The sequence below is a fragment of the Microcaecilia unicolor genome, chromosome 5 (genome assembly GCF_901765095.1).
Source record: "Microcaecilia unicolor chromosome 5, aMicUni1.1, whole genome shotgun sequence".
Taxonomy (NCBI): Eukaryota; Metazoa; Chordata; class Amphibia; order Gymnophiona; family Siphonopidae; genus Microcaecilia; species Microcaecilia unicolor.
Window position 1 is genome coordinate 229,938,145 of NC_044035.1, and position 20,884 is coordinate 229,959,028.

Consider the following 20,884-nt stretch of genomic DNA (forward strand, 5'->3'; position numbering starts at 1 on the left):
ACCACTCAACCTAAAAGCAACCTACGAACTGACCAACTTCCGTAAACTACTAAAGACCCATCTCTTTGACAAGATATACCACAAAGACCAAAACATGTGAAACTCCCATATATATCCAGAAATGTTAATAATGCCTTCTGTTATATTACTATCATGTATTCCATTACCATGTAACCCAAAATCTTTCTGTAACACCAAATGTCTAATCCTTTCTCTTTTCCACTATCCATGATGTATTGTAAGCCACATTGAGCCTGCAAAGAGGTGGGATACAAATGCAACAAATAAATAAATATAGGAGGCAATGTCCTTCTGTAGATTGATTATTGAACAGAAAACAGAGAGTAGGGTTAAATGATCATTACTCTCAATGGAGGAGAGTGAACAGTGGAGTGTCACAGGGATCAGTACTGGAACCGATGCTATTTAACATATTTATAATTGATTATGGAAATCGGAACGACGAGTGAGATGATTAAATTTGCAGATGACACAAAACTATTCAAGGTTGTTAAAACACATGCGGACTGTGAAATATTACAGGAAGACCTTAGGAAATTGGAAGACTGGGCATTAGACTCACAGAACACAAAAGCAATATCAATACCAATAAGATCACAGCCCCCCTGGCAGCTCACTGCATTAAAGAAGGACACTCCTTTGAGTCTGAAATGCATAGTGCTCCAACAACTTAAATGGAGCCAGGGAAGTGGAGATAGAAAACTCCTCCTACTGAGACAAGCACAACGATGGATATTTTAATTATACACTTTACTTCCATTTGGAATAAATACTAAAATAGAATGGAATCAATTTTTTAAACAGAAATGTGACATCATATGATTGATTGACCAGTGGGAGGGGTCTAACTATAGAAGCGTCTGACGTAGACTATTTATCATCACTTTCTCTGGCTGCTTCACAGAGAGATTTGGACAGTCTGGCTTCAATTCTGCTCCTGGATATCTCCTTACATAGGGCTCTCCATGGTCTCCTAGCACACAAAAAGTGTTTTCATTACTGAAAAGCACTTTTTCCCCAGTCCTCTATGCTCCAGTTATTTGGAAGCCATCTTGGTGAAACCTCTGAGAGTTTAGAAGCAGCTGCCACACTTCACAAGTAAGAAGAGATCCTGATGTATATGTTGAGAGGAATTAAGAAAATCGAACTGATGTGACCAGCTTGCTCTCTTTTCAGATACTTACCTGGTCAGACACCACGGACCCTGAAGCAGAGTTCGAAACTTGGGCCGAAGTTGGGCCGTGGAAGGTGTTTAAAACGACTGCAGGACTGAGAAATAAGTGTATTCTGATAGAGCCGTTAAGATTTGAAATAGGTTCTAATCAGCTCAACTCTTCATTAGGAGGTTTTTGCCCGTGATGATTAAAGGGACCTCCTTCTGTGTTGAGTGATCAACGACGGAGTGTTCTCTTTTGATTTGAGGCTTTTCCTCCATAAAAAATTAAAATATATCACATCACTTTTGACTGATCTTGGATATTTTGTTTAGATAGACAGAGAGTGTGTCAGAGAGAGTGTATATGAGAGACAGAGAGTAAGTGAGTGAGTGTGTGCCCCCTCCCCCCTCCCTTTATGGTTTGAAGCCCCCCTTCCAGCCCCACCTCTCTGGTCTCAGGACCCCCCTCATCCCTCCTTCCAGCCACCCATGTCCAGCGACCCTCCTCTCCCCCTGCCCCCCTGCAGCCACCCACGTCCAGCGACCCTCCTCCCCCTGCCCCCCCTGCAGCCACCCATGTCCAGCGACCCTCCTCTCCCCTGCCCCCCCTGCAGCCACCCAGGTTGACGTCACTCACAGCTGATTCCCAGGCAGGGGGAGGAGTAAGGAAACACGCGGAGCAAGTGGCAAGGAGTGGCGCATCAAACAACGACCCTCCTCTCCCCTGCCCCCCCCTGTAGCCACCCATGTCCTACGACCCTCCTCTCGCCCTGGCCTCCCTGCAGCCACCCATGTCCAGCGACCCTACTCTCCCCCTGCCCCCCTCCAGCCACCCATGTCCAACGACCCTCCTCTCCCCTGCCCCCCCTCCAGCCACCCATGTCCAGCGACCCTTCTGTCCCCCTGCCCCCCCTGCAGCCACCCATGTCCAGCGACCCTGCTCTCTCACCTGCCCCTCCTTCATCCATCCAGGTTGTGTAACCAATTCTTCGGGGCAGGCAGGAAAGATCCCTGGTCCTGCCTGCCCGCTGCTGGTGCTGACGCTCCCCCGCTGCCGGATCGCTTTTCAAAATGGCCGCCGAGACTTCCAATGGTGGACTCACGAGACTTCTGTTGAAGTCTTGGAGGCCGCCCTTGTATCGGCGGCCATTTTGAACAGCGATCCGGCAGCGGGGGAGCGTCAGCACCAGCAGCGGGCAGGCAGGACCGGGGATCTTTCCTGCCTGCCCTGAAGAATTGGTTTCACAATCTGGGTGGATGAAGGAGGGGCAGGTGAGAGAGCAGGGTCGTTGGACATGGGTGACTGGAGGGGGGACAGGGGGAGCGGAGGGTCGCAGGACATGGGTGGCTGGAGGGGGGCAGGGGAGAGGAGGGTCGTTGTTTGATGCACCGCTCCATGCCACTTGCTCCGCGTGTTTCCCTACTCCTCCCCCTGCCTGGGAATCAGCTGTGAGTGACGTCAGCCTAGCTACGGAGCCTAGCTCAGCAACTCCGAAGGAGCCACAGACACAGGCAGACACATTAGAACGTTGGTGGTGAGAATTATTATATAGGATATATACTTTTACAGGAAAAGTTAAAATTATTGATTTGATTAAAGGAGTCCAACACTTCCGCTCTACTCAAGTCACCTCCTCTCCATGAAAGAGAAATAACTTGGTTGTTAAGTACCAATTATTGGCACTGATTGGCTTGCTAATTAAGTCATGAAGCCAGTTTGACCATGTGGCCATATTAGTGCCTCCAGAGTTAGCAGGAGGTGTAGGGGAAATTGAACCCAGTTCCCCAGGATCAAAGTCTGCTGCACTAACCACTAGGCTACCCCTCCACAAGTTTTTTTTGAATGGGTTTTGCAATATTATGCTAAGACAGTAGTGAGCAATTCCAGTCAGAATCTGGCTATTTTAGAATAAGGAACTCTGTTTGCGGCTAGTACACATTATTTTTCAGAACATATCTGTTTGTTCAGGGGCCTGAGAATATGCAGGCTAAGGATGTATGTCATTCTCAGTTCCCTGTCCTTTCTCTAACTTACACAAAATACCAGACATGTTTGTTCTTAGTGACAACTTCCAGTATCTGGACAGGATATTCATTATTAAGCAGGCTTAAACTGTTTGTTCAACAAGAAGGCATTTGTTCATTTTTGTATCCCATTTTGCATTCTAACATTTAATACTCCCTTCTGGACCAGGGGGCACCATTCTCATAGATGGATGGGGAGAGAAAGAGGGAAAACAGATGGGAGGATGGCAGAGAAAGAGGGAAAATGGAGGATGGGGAGAGAAAGAGGGAAAACAGATGGGAGGATGGCAGAGAAAGAGGGAAAATGGAGGATGGGGAGAGAAAGAGGGAAAACAGATGGGAGGCTGGCAGAGAAAGAGGGAAAATGGAGGATGGGGAGAGAAAGAGGGAAACAGATGGGAGGATGGCAGAGAAAGAGGGAAAACAGATGGGAGGATGGCAGAGAAAGAGGGAAAACAGATGGAAGGATGGCAGAGAAAGAGGGAAAACAGATGGAAGGATGGCAGAGAAAGAGGGGAGATGGATGAAAGGATGCAGAGAAAAAGGGGAGAGACTGGAAGGATGTGGAGAGAGAAGGGACACTGAACAGAAAAGGGTAGAGAGATAGACACTGGTTAGAAGGAGGGAGAGAGACATTAGATGGAAGGATCAGGAGAGAGGGTAGATGGGTAGAAGGATGGGGAGAGAAAGAGGGAAGACGCTGGATGGAAGGGTAGGGAGAAAGAGGTGACACTGGATGGAAGGGTAGGAAGAAAGAGGTGACACTGGATGGAAGGATGCAGAAAGAGGGGAGACTATTGGAAGGATGGGGAGAGAGAGGGGAGACACTGGAAGGATGGGGAGAGAAAGAGGAGAGCTGCTGCATGGAAAGGGGGAGTAGTGAAAGATTGGGGAATAAGAGGAAGGGGCATGGGGAGAACAAGGGTGAGAAAAAGATGAAAAGCCATAAGTAGATGAAGGAAATTAAAGAATGGATAATAAGAATGAATTAAATCTGGGCACAGAGAGAGGCAGAAAAATATTGAAGAAAGCAAAGAAAAAGGAGAGAAAAATGACAAATGGCCAGGAAACCCTGGCAGAAGAGTTAAGCGAAAACGAAGGAAAGCAGAATCTAGAGACTGGGAGCAACACAATGAGAAAAAGTAAATGGCCATACAACAAAGGTAAAGAAAATAATTTTATTTTTAATTTAGGATAAAGTAATATGGTGTTAATAAAGTTTCAGAGACCAATACTTCCTTCCTTAGGTCAGGAGAGGATACCATAACAGCATTATACTGACCTGAGGCAGGAGGTTTTGGCCTCTGAAAGCTCACTGAAAAGGATTAGGCTATTAAATAAATTGTCTGAAATCGGATGCACTGAAAGCAGCACTTTACCCTGTGTGACAAATGCATCTGAGTGTGACTAAATTTTGCTGGGGGGGGGGGGGGGGGGTAGAGAGAAAATTTTGTGCCCACCCACTTTGGATTCAGGCCCACCCAAAATTGGCAGTCTGGCTATGCCACTGCCTTGGCTGTGGAATGTGAATCATATACCAGGGACATGACTAATTTTTTGAGGATTCTTCAAGAAATTGAAAGAGTTGATCTTAACCCTGGATGTTTCATCTCTATACACTTCTATCCCACAAGATGAAGCTTTGGAACATATGTGACAGTTAGAACAAAGACCTAATCCAAAATTAATACCTACAGAATTTTTGATGAAACTAGCATATTTGGCAATCATTAGTATGTGGTTGCCATGTCTCAAAGAAGATATAGCAGAATTAGAAAAAATGTAGAAGCAGGAACCAAAATGATTAAGGGGATGGAACAGTTCTCATATGAGGAAAGGCTAAAAGGGACAGGACTTTTCAGTTTGGAGAAGAATCAGCTGAGAGGAGATAAGATAAAGGTGTGTAAAATCCTGCTTGGAGTAGAACGGGTAAACACAAATTGTTTGTTCACTTTTTCTAAGGTACAAAGACTGTGGAACACAGCAAGAAGTTACTAAGTAGTACATTAAATATAAATTGGAGAAACTTTATTCATTCAACACATAGTTAAGCTCTGGAATTTGTTGCCGGAGGATGTGGTAAAAGTAGTTAGCATACCTAGGTTTAAAAAAGGTTTGGACAAATTCATAGAGAAAAGTCCATAAACCATTATTATGTTTGATCTGAAAAAAGCCACTGCTTAACCCTATGGCTAAGTATCATGGAACCTTCCTACTTTTGGGATCCTGCCCCATACTTATAACCTGGATTGGCCACTGTTGGAAACAGGATGTTGAGCTTGATGGACCCCTTAGTCTGACCTAATATGGCAATTCTTGTGTTCTTAGAACACAAGAAACTTCCTCAGTTCTACCAGGTAAGTGTAATCTTCTCTCTGCTTAACCCCCCATTCTGAACATACCCAAAACATTACAAAAAATAAGGCAGGACATTGCTATTATGATACTCAAAGCCCAGATTTGGCATTCAAGTATTCATTTCCTGACTTTAGCAATTGCTGCAAAGAAACAATCTATAAGAAAATCTTATAATTTTAATTGGTACCTAAAGAGAAAACTTGATATTTTCACTTGCTCCTTGAGAGATCTTCTAAACTACCTCTTCAATTTGCATCATCTGGTCAAAGCATTTCATTTGTTAAAGAGGGGAGGGGGAAAATGGGACTTGATATACTGCCTTTCTGTGGGTTTTGCAACTACATTCAAAGCAGTTTACATATTATATACAGGTACTTATTTGTACCTGGGGCAGTGGAGGATTAGGTGACTTACCCAGAGTCAAGAGGAACTGCAGTAGGAATTGAACCCAGTTCCCCAGGATCAAAGTATACTGCACTAACCACTAGGCTGCTCCTCCACTCTACTAAAACCTGCTTCAGTGCAATAGCAACATAAGCTTCAATATGCAAACACCATGGTTAGCATGGTTTTTAAAAGCTGGCCTTTAAATCTATTCCCTATATATATATAGTGCCACTGTCCAAATAACAAACAGTTCTGAATATATGTATTCAGAGTGACTGCCATTAGCTCTACAGATAGCAATGATATTCAGCTGCTGCAGGACATGTTTATCTACTCCTACCCTAGCTGAGATAATATTTAGGCATCTCTCTGACCTCATGTGCAACTTTCTTTAAATCAGTCACCTTACTTTCTAACTCTTCTTACTCTGTTACCTATCCATATGTTACATTTTTGCTTTGCCCTTCACTGTTAATTAAAATATTCTATTATATATTGTGTTGACATTGTAAGTAGTATACTTTGCCATACTTTGTATTGTTATTTGAATAATTTTACTGCTTTAATTGCCTATTGCTCATGTTTGATCTATTCTTACTGTACACCGCCTTGAATGAATTCCTTCAAAAAGGCGGTAAATAAATCCTAATAATAAATAAATGTGCAGTTTAACTTAGGATATCATTTAGCAATATAGCTGTCCATATATTGGCTGAAATATCGATGACTATCCTTAGAGTTAGGCAGAATGCCCACACTCTGTTATGGAGCAATCCGAATAGTGCTGAGAAAGACTGTAAGAATAGTCAGAAGCACTGGCCATGTAGTGCCTCTGCATATTGACATGTAGTGCACTTATCTGCATAATGGATATTCAACTATGTGGAGTGGAAGAGTAGCCTAATGGTAAAGCAATGGGTGGAGACTGAGGGAAACCCAGTTCAAATCCCCTTGTATTTCCTTATGACATTGAGCAAATCATCAAACACTTTTAGGGACAGGGAGATACCCATAGTACCCAAATGTAATTCACCTTCAGCTACAGCTGAAAAAGGTATGAGCAGTATCCAAATAAATAAGTGCATATGAATATCTGGCCTGTAGCATTTAGATTGCCACTAACAATAAATGTGGGAGTTAATATTGTAAAATATTGTCAACAATCCAATTCCTGGTACACAATAAGACAATATAACTACTAGACTAGAAAAAAACTTTTCTCTTTTAATTCACTACAAGTATTTCTGTGACGTGCTTAGAAAACAAAAAGTGACTTTATCAATGTGAATAACATCCAAATATGGCCAGTGTGCAGCATCCATGTAACAGAACACCTTTATACCAGGATGCAAACAGGATGCAAGGAATTATTAGGAAAGGGATGGTGAATGAGCCTGAAAATACTGTAATGCCTCTGTATTGCTCCATGGTGTGACCACATCTTTGAGTATTGTGTTCAGTTCTGGTCGCCGTATCTCAAAAAAGATAGAGCAGAATTAGAAGAGGTTCAAAGAAGAGCAACCAAAATGAAAAAGGGGATGGAACTCCTCAAGGTTAGGGATCTTCAGCTTTGAAAAGAGATGGATGAGGGAAGATATGATTGAGGTCTACAAAATCCTGAGTGGTGTAGAACAAATAGAAGTAAATCAATTTTTTACTCGTTCCAAAAGTACAAAGACTAGGGGACACTCAAGGAAGGTACATGGAAATACTTTTAAAACAAATAGGAGGAAAGTTTTTTTCACTCAGTGAATAGTTAAGCTCTTTGCAGGAGGATGTGGTAACAGCGGTTTCCGTATCTGGGTTTAAAAAAGGTTTGGACAAGTTCCTGGAGGAAAAGTCCATAGTCTGCTATTGAGACAGACATTGGGAAGCAACTGCTTGCCCTGGGATTTGTAGCATGGAATGTTGCCATGATTTGGTTTTCTGCCAGGTACTTGTGACCTGGCTTGGCCACTGTTGGAAACAGGATACTGGGCTAGATGGACCATTGGTCTGACCCTATATGGCTACTCTTATGTTCTTATGTAAAAAAAAGACATGGACATCTTTGTGGCAGCATAGGAACATCCATATTATAAAATGGCCATACAGGCATCCATGTGGCGGCATAGTCAATGATTAGAGCAACCAATACAAACCAGAGCAGAAAACCAGATGTCAGAGGTTCAAATCTCACTGTAACTATTCTGTTCTTTTTAAATTGTGAACCCTTCATGTACAGAAAAAATACCTGCTGTAACTTCCCTTACTCCCTCCAGTAGTTCTGTAACTTGGACGTGCCAAGTACCAGGTCTAAATATGGATTTTCATCATTTTAGAATGGACGTCCCTTCACCTTCTGCAATTGAAGTTGGGCATCCATCTTTTGGCCCCTTCCTAGTCCCACCCAAAACACACCCAGACCATGGCTCCTTGCCATGTGGACATACTGTAGTTTTAGACATCCATATTCAGGCTTTATAAAATTGGGATTTGGAAGTCCATGCCGTATGGACATCTGAATGCTGGTTTTCAGATGTCCAAAACAGGAAATGAGCTTCTAAAACAACCATAATCTACCTACATACAGTTCTTCATACACAATCAAAGTTTTTATGGAAGGTAGTTCTGTCTTTCCACATCAATCAAACCATTGCTTTTCTGTACAAAGCCTCACGCAAATAAAGGCAAGGAAGTCTTACACATTCTGGACTGGAGAAGAGCTTTGACCTATTTAGCTAGAACACAGCAATGTCAACAATCTGTGTTACTTTTTGTTTCCTTTGATTCTAACAGATTGGAGGTGAGAGTAGCTAAGATAATTCTGTCCAGCAGGCTGACACATGCATATCTAATTGCTGTGGACTAGTAGGAGTGCAAAGCATTAGTCACTCTTTTTCATCGAGTATGCATTGAAGATATGGATTTTGCTCTAATCATAGTACGGAAACTGTACTAGCCACACTTATAACCAAACTCAAACAATTGATAGCAAACGGCAACAACATACTACTGTTACAATTCGACATGTCAAGCGCATTTGACATGGTTGACCATGGAATTTTATTACACATCTTTGAATACTTCGGAATCGGAGGCAACGTTCTCAATTGGTTTAAAGGGTTCTTAACCACCCGCTCATATCAAGTGACTTCAAATTCGACTACATCAGCTACTTGGACACCTGAATGTGGAGTTCCACAGGGATCTCCCCTCTCACCGACCATATTCAACCTGATGATGACACCCTTGGCTAAATTACTATCGAATCAGAATCTAAACCCATGTATATACGCTGATGATGTAACGATCTTTATCCCATTCAAACATGATCTAAGAGAAATCTCCTATGAAATCAACCAAAGCCTACATATTATGAATTCCTGGGTAGATGCATTTCAATTGAAACTAAATGCAGAAAAGACCCAATGCCTAGTACTCACCTAGCAGTACAACAAGAAGGAATTTACCACCATCAACACACCTAAACTAAGTCTACCAGTTTCGGACACCCTAAAAATTCTCGGAGTCACTATTGACCGACACCTAACACTCGAGAATCATGTGAAAAACATAACTAAAAAGATGTTTCACTCAATGTGGAAATTAAAAAGAGTCAGACCATTTTTCCCAAGGAATGTCTTCCGCAACCTGGTACAATTATTGGTACTTAGTCATCTGGACTATTGTAACTCACTCTATGCCGGCTGCAAAGAGCAAATACTCAAAAAACTGCAGACAGCCCAGAACACAGCAGCCAGACTTATGTTCGGCAAACCAAAATACAAAAGCGCAAAACCCCTACGCGAAAAACTACACTGGCTCCCACTCAAAGAACGCATCACGTTCAAACTCTGTACCTTGGTCCATAAAATCATCCATGGTGACGCCCCAGCCTACATGTCAGACCTAATAGAACTACCACCCAGAAACGCGAAAAAATCCTCTCACACATTCCTCAATCTTCATCCTCCCATATGTAAAGGCTTGAAATACAAATTAATGCATGCATCAACTTTCTCCTATACAAGCACACAGTTCTGGAACGCGCTGCCACGCAGCCTGAAAACGGTCTATGAAATGACCAACTTCCACAAACTGCTGAAAACTTATCTCTTCAACAGAATATACCACAAAGATCAACACGTGTAACTGTTCATTCTTTAAGATAGCCAGAAATGTTCTTTATGTTCTTTAATGTCTTTGCTCTAACAATATCATGTATTTCACCATCATGTACCCAAAGCTTTCTGTAAAACCAAATGTATACTCTTCTATTTCCAGTATCCACGATGAATTGTAAGCCACATTGAGCCTGCAAAGAGGTGGGATAATGTGGGATACAAATGTAATAAATAAATAAATGCAAAGCAAAACAGAAGGCGCAATATTCAAAGGGCCCAATATTTAGACCATGTAAGGCAGCCTGCATACGTGCCACGATCGGTACTGACCCCAAATATTTAATGCCAGGCCAGTTCCGGTGACCAGCCTTGAATATCCGGGTTTTTTGGGGCCAGCTCAAACAACCGCCTAAATGAATATTCAGCACTGGCCAGTTAAATTTATAGTGGCCAAAGTTAAGACTGTTATTTAGGTGGTCTAATTTGGCCACTAAACTTAGCTGGCCAGCGCTTGAATATTTGCAGATAGCCAGCTATATCACGTGATATAGCCAGTTAACCACTATGCACTAACCAAGAATATTCAGTGGAGATAACCAGCCATCTCCTGCTTAATATTAGTGGTTAGCCAGATAAATGCTAGGATCATAAATCAGGCAATTGAATGGCAGTTAGCAATTTATAAGCATAACTTTTAAGTTCCTAAATTAAGAAGAATTTTGAGCTGAAAACTTAGGTTCCTGGGTTCAGCTGAAAACAGGGCACACATTTAAAAGACTAAGGGACTAATTTTTGAAAGAGAAAAACATCTAAAAAGTGGTATAAAGCAGCATTTGGACATTTTTTTTCTTATCAAAACATCCAAATCAGTATTTTACCCCATTTCCAGATGTTTTTCTATGCAGTTTGTCTGCAGTGCATCCAAATCTCAATGGGGTGTGGTAAGGGCTGAATTTGGGCGTTCCTGAAACCTAGATGTTTTTCTGCCATAATGAAACAAAACCAAAATGTCCAGGACTAGAACTAAGACATTTTGAGCTAGACCTGTTTTAATAACGACTAATAATGTATAGTCAATCCCTAAATATACTGTATCCATCCTCCATGTCCTTTCAGAAATGGAGGATGGATACAGATGTACACTGGCATCCCTGAAGAAGAGCTTTGTCTTGAAACAGAAATTTCTGTAGGATGTACTGAACCCCTCAGTGAACAAGCAGTGTAAATTACAGCTCAGATAAGTTAGCTTCTGTAAGATACCTTCATTCCAGTGTTTTGTTGGGAGTTAAATCGGATCTTGTTAATAGTCAAGACCGGGCTGTTATAGCGATATTTTGCGTTGCCTCCAGGTGAACATCAGGGACACAGTATGCTTGGGGACAACTTAAATATGTTAAATATCGATATTTGATTTTTCACTATTTGGGTTAAATTATTCAGTTTACATACAAAGATTTTGGAGGTTTGACTTCGGGAGGATATTTCATGATGTGTAGAGCTGTTTAGGTAAGCCGCTTTCTAGCGGTATGACTCACTGATACGTTGCTCGGCTTTATTTACAGCCTATGCTGAATCCTCCTTCAACCCCCAATAAAAAGGAAATATATATAAATTAAATTCAAGTGAAACATACCCGTTTATAGGTTCTCCCCAGACATCCTGTTTAAACCCACTTTTTTACAAGTTTGTTTAGGGATTGACTATACATTATTAGTCTTCATTTTTTGTCTCTCCCTTGGGGATTTTTTGATAAGTGTTTAATAACGACTAAGCCACAAAAATGCCTTAAATGACCAGATGACCACTAGAGGCATAAAGGAATGCTGTTTTGAAAATGGCTGTGGGCCCTGTTTACTAAACCACACTGTAGGGGTGCTAGCGTTTGTAGTGCACACTAATATATGAAATATAGGAATATATGGGTGTGTTTAGCGTTAGCGCATGCTAATTCTTAGCACACACTAAAAACACTAGCACACCTAGTAAACAGGGCCCTATATTTGCTATTTGGATTTTGGACGTTTTGAGAAAAATGTCCAAAGTTGGACTTACAAATCATATCATAAATGTCCCTCAATGGGCCTCTTTTACTAAACTGTACTAGCGATTACCGGCATGGCAAATTGAGAGGAAGCCCATTCAATTCCTATGGGCTTCCTCTCATTTGCCGCACAGGAATCGCTAACACAGCTTTGTAAAAGAAGCCCTAAATTTAGGAGCTCAGCCCAAAATTTTCAGTCTACACTTTTATATCGCACCACTGTGAGAAATAGGTTTTGGGCAGTCCATTCTGCAAACTTTATTCAACTAATGCTTAGTATTGGGTTTCTATATTACAAGTAGGGATGTGCAGCCCAAAAATGTTCATTTTGTTTTGTTTCATTTTCTATGTTGTTTGCAGCATTGTTCATTTTGTTTTGTGGGCAATATTGTTAAGAGTGTGTGCTGGTTAAGATAGAGGCCTGGCAGTGCTGTCAGAACAGCAGAGGAGAGATCTGGAGGCCCCGGTGCAGGTAGTTGAAGTGCTTCAGGTTATTAAATCACTGCCAGTAGGTAAGGCCCCGGGTTTGGACGGGTACACAAACGAGTTTTTCAAGATTTTTGGGGGGGAACTGGCACCATATCTGGCTATGGTTATTAAGTCAGTGAGGGAGGGGGCTAGGCTCCCTCAATCCATGATGGAGACCTGGGTGGTGGTAATCCCAAAACCAGGAAAGGACAAGGTAGAGTGTGCATCCTATCGCCCTATTTCAATACTTAATGCGAAGGTGCTTGCCAACCGCCTGGGCGGGGTGCTTCTCACCCTAATTCATTCGTATCAAGTAGGATTCGTAGCTGGGAAGCAGGCAATGGACAACATACGCAGAACGTTGAACTTGTTGTACAGTGCACAAGTAAAGGCCACTCCGGTAGTATTGTTAGGCCTAGACGCGGAGAAGGCCTTCGACAGGGTCCACTGGGAATACCTGGACAAGGTACTACAACGAGTGGGGATAGGTCAGTATTACAGAACCTGGATCCAAGCACTTTACTCGTCCCCACAAGCTTGTGTGAGAATACATGGGGGAAACTCGGGGGCCTTTGGGTTGGGAAGAGGAACAAGACAGGGGTGCCCTCTGTCTCCCTTGTTGTTTGCACTAGCAATGGAGCCATTGTCGGCGGCAATACGAGAGAACGTCGATATCACTGGGGTCCGGATAGGGGCCCAGGAACACAAAATTGCACTCTTTGCATATGACGTCCTCTTGTATCTGACAAAGCCCTTGGTGTCACTCCCCAATTTGATGAGGGAGATAGAGGGCTACACTAGGATATCCGGATACAAATTGAATGCCAGCAAATTGATGGGTATGGCAGTGGGTGTTTCGCCGCACTTGTTGGAATCGCTAAAGTCATCCTTTGCGTTCAAATGGGCAGCGAGGGATATAAGGTACCTGGGGGTACAAATTCCTAAACATCTGTCTGACCTGTTTGCAGTTAACTACCCGGGAATTAAGAGAGAAATAGTAAGAGACCTGGATCGCTGGTCGCCTATGGGGTTATCATGGCTCGGTCGGATTGCCACAATTAAGATGAACGTGCTGCCCCGGCTTCTGTACTTATTCCAAGTTATCCCCATGCAAGTGTCTAGGTCGTTTCTATCAGGTTTGCAGGATAGCTTAAATAGGTTCATTTGGAACCAGAAGAGACCGAGACTCTCTCGAGCGCTCTTGTACAAGAGTAGAAAGGAGGGGGGACTGGGAGTCCCCAACCTCTTTTGGTATTACTGTGCAGCGCAGTCAAGGGCGGCGGTAGAGTGGTTTCACAGCGACGAACACAAACAGTGGGTCCACATGGAGCAATCCTTGGTGGGCTCCCGTAAACTAGGACACTTAATGTGGCTGTCGGCGTGGCATAGAGGCCAGGTAGATAAATTCCCACCCGCAGTGCAGGCCACATTCCACTACTGGGATCTTATGTTTGAGGAACGCCAACCTCCCATTTCTGGCCTAGCACCTGTGGAGGGGCATAATCGAACGCGAACGCCTATCTCCATGGGCGTCTATGTCCAAAAACGGGTACGTGAAGAGGCGGGACAGACCGTATTTTTGAAAAAATGGACGTTTTTCAGCTGGGCGTTTGTTTTTTTAGCGATAATGGAAACTAAAAATGCCCAGCTCAAAAACGTCCTAATCCAAGCCATTTGGTCGTGGGAGGGGCCACGATTTGTAGTACACTCGCCCCCCTGACATGCCAGGACACCAACTGGGCACCCTAGAGGTCAGTGCGGTGGACTTCAGACAATGCTCCTTCATGCATAGCTCCCTTACCACGGGTGCTGAGCACCCAACCCCTCCCCCAAAACCCACTACCCACAAATGTACAACACTACCATAGCTCTTAGGGGTGAAGGGGGCACCTACATGTGGGTACAGTGGGTTTTACAGGCCTCCCATTTACCAGCACAAGTGTTACAGGTAGGGGGGGATGGGCCTGAGTCCGCCTGGCTGAAGTGCACTGCGGTACCCACTAAAAGTGCTCCATGGACCTGCATACACTCAGGCCTCTAGGACTGGTTGCTGCTATATAACATTGGCATACCAGTTGACACCTGAAGACTAATCTCTCCAAAAACATCCTTTATTGGAATAAGCACGCTTACTCACAGTTAACTGCAGATCAGAGGTTGTGCCCCACTGGCAACAAGTCTCCCTGGTACTGAGATGAGCAGTAGGTCAGAGCTGGCAGAATGCTGTACAATGCCCTCTTTCAGCCACATTCAAGGGAAGAACTAAGTTCTGTAACGTGGCTAACACGTGAAAGGGATCTAAAACTGGCTTACAAAAATGGCCACTACCTCATGGACTACCGGAAACAAAACAGGGCACACTCTGACCCAGTAAGCAGGGGGAAAAGCACCATGGGAGTAGAGCCTACCAACTACCAACATCGTGAGCATTTGCCACAAGCTAGTGGAATCACGGAGCCCAATACCCTACACCCACCACAATGCATTGCTGATGTGACTCTGCAGTGCGCATAACAGAAAAGGTGTCACACTCACCCGAGAGCCACATCAGAACCAGGGAAAGGCTGTCACAGGATAGAACACATTCTGCTGTTATAGAGGTGGGTACGGCATTTGAGGCTGGCATAGAGGCTGGAAAAAAAGTTTGTAAAGTGGGTTTTTTTTGGTGGGAGGGGGTTAGTGACCACTGGGGGAGTCCGGGGAGGTCATCCCCGATTCCCTCCAGTGGTCATCTTGTCAGTTGGGGCACTTTTTTGGGGCCTGTTCGTGAAAAAAAAGGGTCCAAAAAAAGTGACCCAAAATCGCGATAAAAACGCCTTTTTTTTCGATTATCAGCTAAAGACGCCCATCTCTCCTCGGCCGATAACCACGCCCCAGTTCCGCCTTCACCACGCCTCCAACACGCCCCCATCAACTTTACCCGTTTCCGCGACGGATTGCAGTTGGAAACGCCCAAAATTGGCTTTCGATTATACCGATTTGGGCGCCCACGGGAGAAAGACGCCCATCTCCCGATTTGGGTCGCAATATAGGCGTTTTTCTCTTTCGATTATAAGCTGGATAGTGGACAACCCGGGGTTCTCTCCGGGGGTGGGGGATACCGCCTTTAGCAGATGGGCAAAGAATGGTTTGGACATATGGGGGCAACTGCACGTGGGAACTGGAGTGATACCCTTTGAAAACTTGGTGGAGGATTATCGGCTTAGGCCGGAAGACCTCTATGCATATTTACAGACCTTACACTATATGCAAGGACCCAACTATGCAGGATGCATGAAGAGGGAGGCTCACCCCATGGAGCTAATGTGTGTAGATTTTAAGAACACGCGGGGAATGATAGCTTCTTTATATGCACATCAGGTAGCTCGGCATAGACCCACTGACATACATAGGAAGAGGTGGGAGCAGGAATTGAACTTCACTTTACCAGAGAAAAGTTGGGTGCAGCTGGAGAGAGGGATACTGAAGTCTGTGTGATCAGTAGCCTTGCAGAAGAATGCTATCAAAGTTTTTTACAGGTGGTACCTCACGCCTGTAAGGTTACACCATATGTTTCCGACAGTGTCGAGGGCATGTTGGAGGCAGTGTGGGGAGATGGGAACGATGGGACACCTATGGTGGTCCTGTCGTAAGGCACAGGCGTATTGGAGGAGCGTTCAGTACCGGCTCCAGAAGTAGGTGGGACGCTCTGTACCGTGGCATCCTCTGATCTATGTGCTGGGGCGACGGCCAGAGGGCCTAAAATTCATCAATGGTTGTTGGTGAGGGGAACTTTGCATGCTGCTCAGCTTAACTTGGCCAAGCATTGGAAGGCATCGCGGGTTCCCTCGCTGATGGATTGGATTACGAAGGTGAAATATATATGCGAGATGGAGAGATTGACAGCTGTGAAACGAAGAGCTCAGCCTAATTGGGAAAAAGTGTGGCTGCCATTTTTGAATGAATGTTCGTGATAGCAGAAGGTTGGTCTGATGGGGGAGGGAGGGAGCAGTGGGGGGGGGGGGGTAGGGTAGGTTAACTGGGGAGGTAGAAGGGGGAGTAGGTTAATAAGGTGGGGGGAGGGGAGGGTTTCTACAAAATGAAAAAATTGAAGTAAAATGTGTTTACAGTGGGACCGATGATTGTATAGGGTATCCCTTGATTAAAACTTTGTACTATGGTTGGCTCACTTGGAATAAGATGTAACGAGCCGTATTTTGCATACTATGTGTACTGTTTATATTGCTCAATAAAGACTTCGATACATTTAAAAAAAAAAAGAGTGTGTGCTGGTTATTTATTTATTCATGACATTTAGCCCGAAATAGACTCAAGTTCAATTTCATGGGGTTTTTTCTGCTTGTTTTTGTTTATTAAAGACATGCAACGACATGGGATATTTCGTTGGCATTTCCCATGTCTTTACAATGACTGCCCATCCCTAATTATAAGTCATAATTGTAACCCTCAGCTTTGGCATTTCCCGCTATTGTAGCTGTTTCATCCTGCCGGTCAACAGAGAAAGTGAAGTTGCTTTTCTGTAACTGAGGTTCTCCATAGACATCAGGATAAATCAGACACATATGCTCACTCTTCTTCCAGGGGAGTTGCTTACAAAACTTAATAATCGACTGAGAGTACTCTGTGAGGAGGTGGCTGGATGGGGAAGACCTACACATGCTCATACAGGCCTAGTTTATTTTCGGCAATGAATGAGTTCTCTTTTGTTACCTTTGGATGATGTTACCTCACCTACTTGGGTGTCTGATTTTTCCTGTTGTCTATGGAAAAGCACCTTTAGAGGTAAGCAACTTGCTTCATTTTTCTGTAGTGATTTCTTCATAATGTATTTTATGTGAATTTTTAAAGAACTTTCTCTTTGTATTAGGATGATGCAGAGATAGAAGCACGTATTGATAAAGAACTAGCAGAATTTGATGAGAAGCAATCATCAGTTGAAGTTATATCTTTTGATTTTGATGAAAGTCCGGAAAAGTCACAGTCTAAGAATTACACAGTGCCTGTACCAGACATGGTATCAGTATCAGATACTGATAGTGATGGCTCTATAAATGAGATAAAGCTGGAAAATCCAGAGGAACTAGAGGAGCAGCAGAATGTAGAAGATGAAGAAGTGAAACGGTACATTATGGAAAAGATTGTAAAAGCTAATAAGCAGCTGGAGGATGAGGAACCCATATATGAAGGTCGAGAACGAAAGCTCAAATTCAAAGATAATCTGGTAGATCTGGAGGTCCCCCCAGCAGAATTTTTTGAAGGCGATAAAAACTTTATTAATAATGAAGAGAGTGTATTAGATGGGATGTCACAATTACAGATTTCTGATGACCCAAAACAAGAACACAAAGAGGGAAAGGTTCTGGTGGAGAGAGATGGGAAGTTTGAACTTGTGAGTTTACAAGATATTGAGAGTCAAGGTTTTTTACCTCCCATAAATATTACACCCAGTGAAAATGGATCACAGATAATTTCTCCTAGATCCTCACAGTCCAATGTACTGAGCTCATTAGCCAACAACAAGAAAGAAGACATCTCCATACAACAGAGTAAAAGCACTGTTAATTTATCTGTGGAAGCTGTGATGCATGTTCCCCAACCACCTGCTGATCCCAATTTTCGTCCTAGTTCTGTAAATAATATGACAAGAAATGCAGGAAAAAAGCCTTCTCGAAGGGTACAGTCTGCAAATTACCCTCCAAAAAATACTACATATTGTCTTACAACCAAACAGAAAGAAGTACAAAGGAAGAGTGAACAAAGGAAAGAACAGAAAAAGAAAGAGGTACATTTTAATGATATACTATGTAATATTTAAGATGTTTTGGGGACAGTTCTATAAATTGTACCAAAATGTTATGCACAAATTCTTTAATGGATCTGGATGCCCAGATTCCATTCTAGAATACTAACATAAGTCAGTATTTACGTGTTCCGACTTACACTATGTCTATGGCAGGCGTAAGTACACACACCTAAATGGTGCACTATGGTGCATAAATGACATTCTCCGAGGACAAGCAGGCTTATAATTCTCACAAGTGGGTGACGCCAACCCGTGTCACCTGGTCCGGAATTTACCAGAATCTAATGAGAGCTTTGTGCAGTATGACACACGCTCCACCGGGCATGCACAAGTGCCCTCCCACCTGCTGCAAGAACGTATCTCAGTTCCTTTTCTACCATGGTGAGGAGAGGACATGTTTTTGTACCGTCTTCTCACATTTCTTGGTTCTAGAGAGCTTTTTTTGTGCCTTTCAGCTATTTTTCATTTAGTTTTTCTTCCTTTATTGTGTTCCTGTTGTGGAACTTCTGTCCTTTTACTTTTCCTTTTAGTTTTAGTGATTTTGCCTGACTTTAAGTTTCCTTTTATTTTCCATCGTCATCAGGCCGCTTTTAGGCCTTGACTTCAGCCGGTAACTTTCCCTTTCTTTTTTACTGTGCCTTGCCCATTTTTCAGGCACCATCACTTTGTTTAATTTAGCCGAGGAAGTTTTTCCTTCCATGTCCATGAAAGTTCCCAGTGGCTTCAAGCACTGTACCCAGTGAAATCAGACAATCTCTGGAAAAGACACCCATTCTCGGTGTCTACATTGTCTTGGGCCCGACCATAGCCCCACTAACTGTGTTCTCTGTCTTCGCATGAAGAAGAGGACCCAGGTTTCCAGAGAAGCTCAACGAGAGAGGATTTTTGAAGCCAAGTCCAGTTCCTTGATGTCGGCATGGAGGTTGCCGGTGTCAACATCGATGTTGAGCATCGCACCAACATCAGAAGCATCAGTAAGCCTGGCTGCTGTTAGTCACTGGGAGCAGTGAAGCATCGAATGGGTCTCCACCTGCCTCGAGGCCTCCTGCTGTGCAGGGCCTTCGGGACTGTCCATGGTCGGATCCTACCCCAAAGCGACGTGTGGATTCAACGTCATCCTCGTCAGCACCAAGGAGCCTCGGTGACACGCTTCAGGCAAAGGCCAAGAAGCATCATCATCAGTCGCCCTACATGCATGGTGCCAGGAGCTTTGGGGCGACGAAGGTTTCAGCACCCGAAAAGCATCGCGCCAGGAGGACCACTCCCCCTCCATACAGGAGGTGCTGACATGTCAGTCTCCCAGCAGACAAGACCCTGCTCCTGTATTGACCCTGGCAGTTCTTCAACCTGCGCCTGAGCTAGCACCCCAGCTTTTCCCAGTGTCAGCTCTCGATGAGCGCATCTGAACCGTGCTACCTGAGCTGCTGGATGGCCTCATGCAATGGTGTACATCGGCATCGGGGGTGCTTGCACCTACCCTGCCTCCCTTTGCAGCCCTGCTTGGCCCTCAGCCTGCGGTGCGGCCTCCGACACCGATGCCACATGCGGCCCCAGTGTCGACTGCCACCCAAGCCGGCACTCCGTCATTGTCTGTGGAGGAAGCTTTGCCGGAGTCAAGGTATAGTCTGACACCGAAGAGGAGGGCTTCTTATGGGATTCAGAGGAGGATCCAAGGTACTTTTCCTCTGATGAGTTCTATGGAATTCTTTCTGAACCCTCCCCTCCTCCTGAAATGAGAAAGTCTCTGGAGAGCTTTTCAATTCATCTTTTGTTAAGGAAATGGCTGATGCCATTCCATTTCCTTTGGAAGTGGAGGATGAACCCAGTGCCAAGATGCTCAAAGTCCTAGACTACACATCTCCTCCTAAGGAGGCTGTGACTGCCACTCTTCACAAGGTTCTCAGGGAAGTCCTCGTCAGGAACTGGGAGTCCCCTTTGTCGGTCCCTGTCATGCCCAAGAAGATTGACACCCAGTATCAGATCCACAGTTCACCTGGTTTTGATAAGCCTCAGTTGCCCCACTTTCCATAGTAGTGGAATCTGCTCTCAATAGAGCCAGAAGTTCCAGGGACTATGCCTCGGCACCCCCAGGCAGAGAAGCTAGAACTCTGAATTCTTTTTGGAGGAAGATGTACCAGGCTTCAGTGCTCATTTTACAAATACAATCACCAGCTCTTCACGAGCGTCCACTTGTGAAACTTGGTGTGCGAGTTGTCTGACCTGGCTGAGATGCTCCCTCCAGAGCAGGCTGGTTGGTCAAGCAGCAGAAGACGTGTCAAAAGTTCTTGGCCAGGGGCACTTAAAACACTTTTGCTCTGGTGTCCAGGATTTCTGCTTAAAGTGTAGCAATGCACAGACTCTCATGGCTGCGTGTTTCTGACTTTGTTGAAACTCAAGCAAGACCATGGAACCATGATTCTGATCGTGCCGAATTGGCCGCAGCAGATATGGTTCCCTCTACTTGTGGAGTTATCCTCCGAAGAACCATGGTGATTGGAGTGTTTTCTGACCCTCATCAT

The 20,884-nt window shown here is 44.1% G+C and overlaps 1 protein-coding gene across 1 annotated transcript in view; it reads left to right on the forward strand.

Moving 5' to 3' along the window:
• CCDC181 (coiled-coil domain containing 181) overlaps positions 1–20,884 on the forward strand; it is a 301,144-nt gene that overhangs the window by 105,921 nt on the left and 174,339 nt on the right. The window contains exon 4 of the mRNA XM_030203843.1: positions 17,430–18,344. Within this exon, the coding sequence (XP_030059703.1) occupies positions 17,430–18,344 (915 nt within the window). The remainder of the gene's footprint in view (positions 1–17,429; positions 18,345–20,884) is intronic.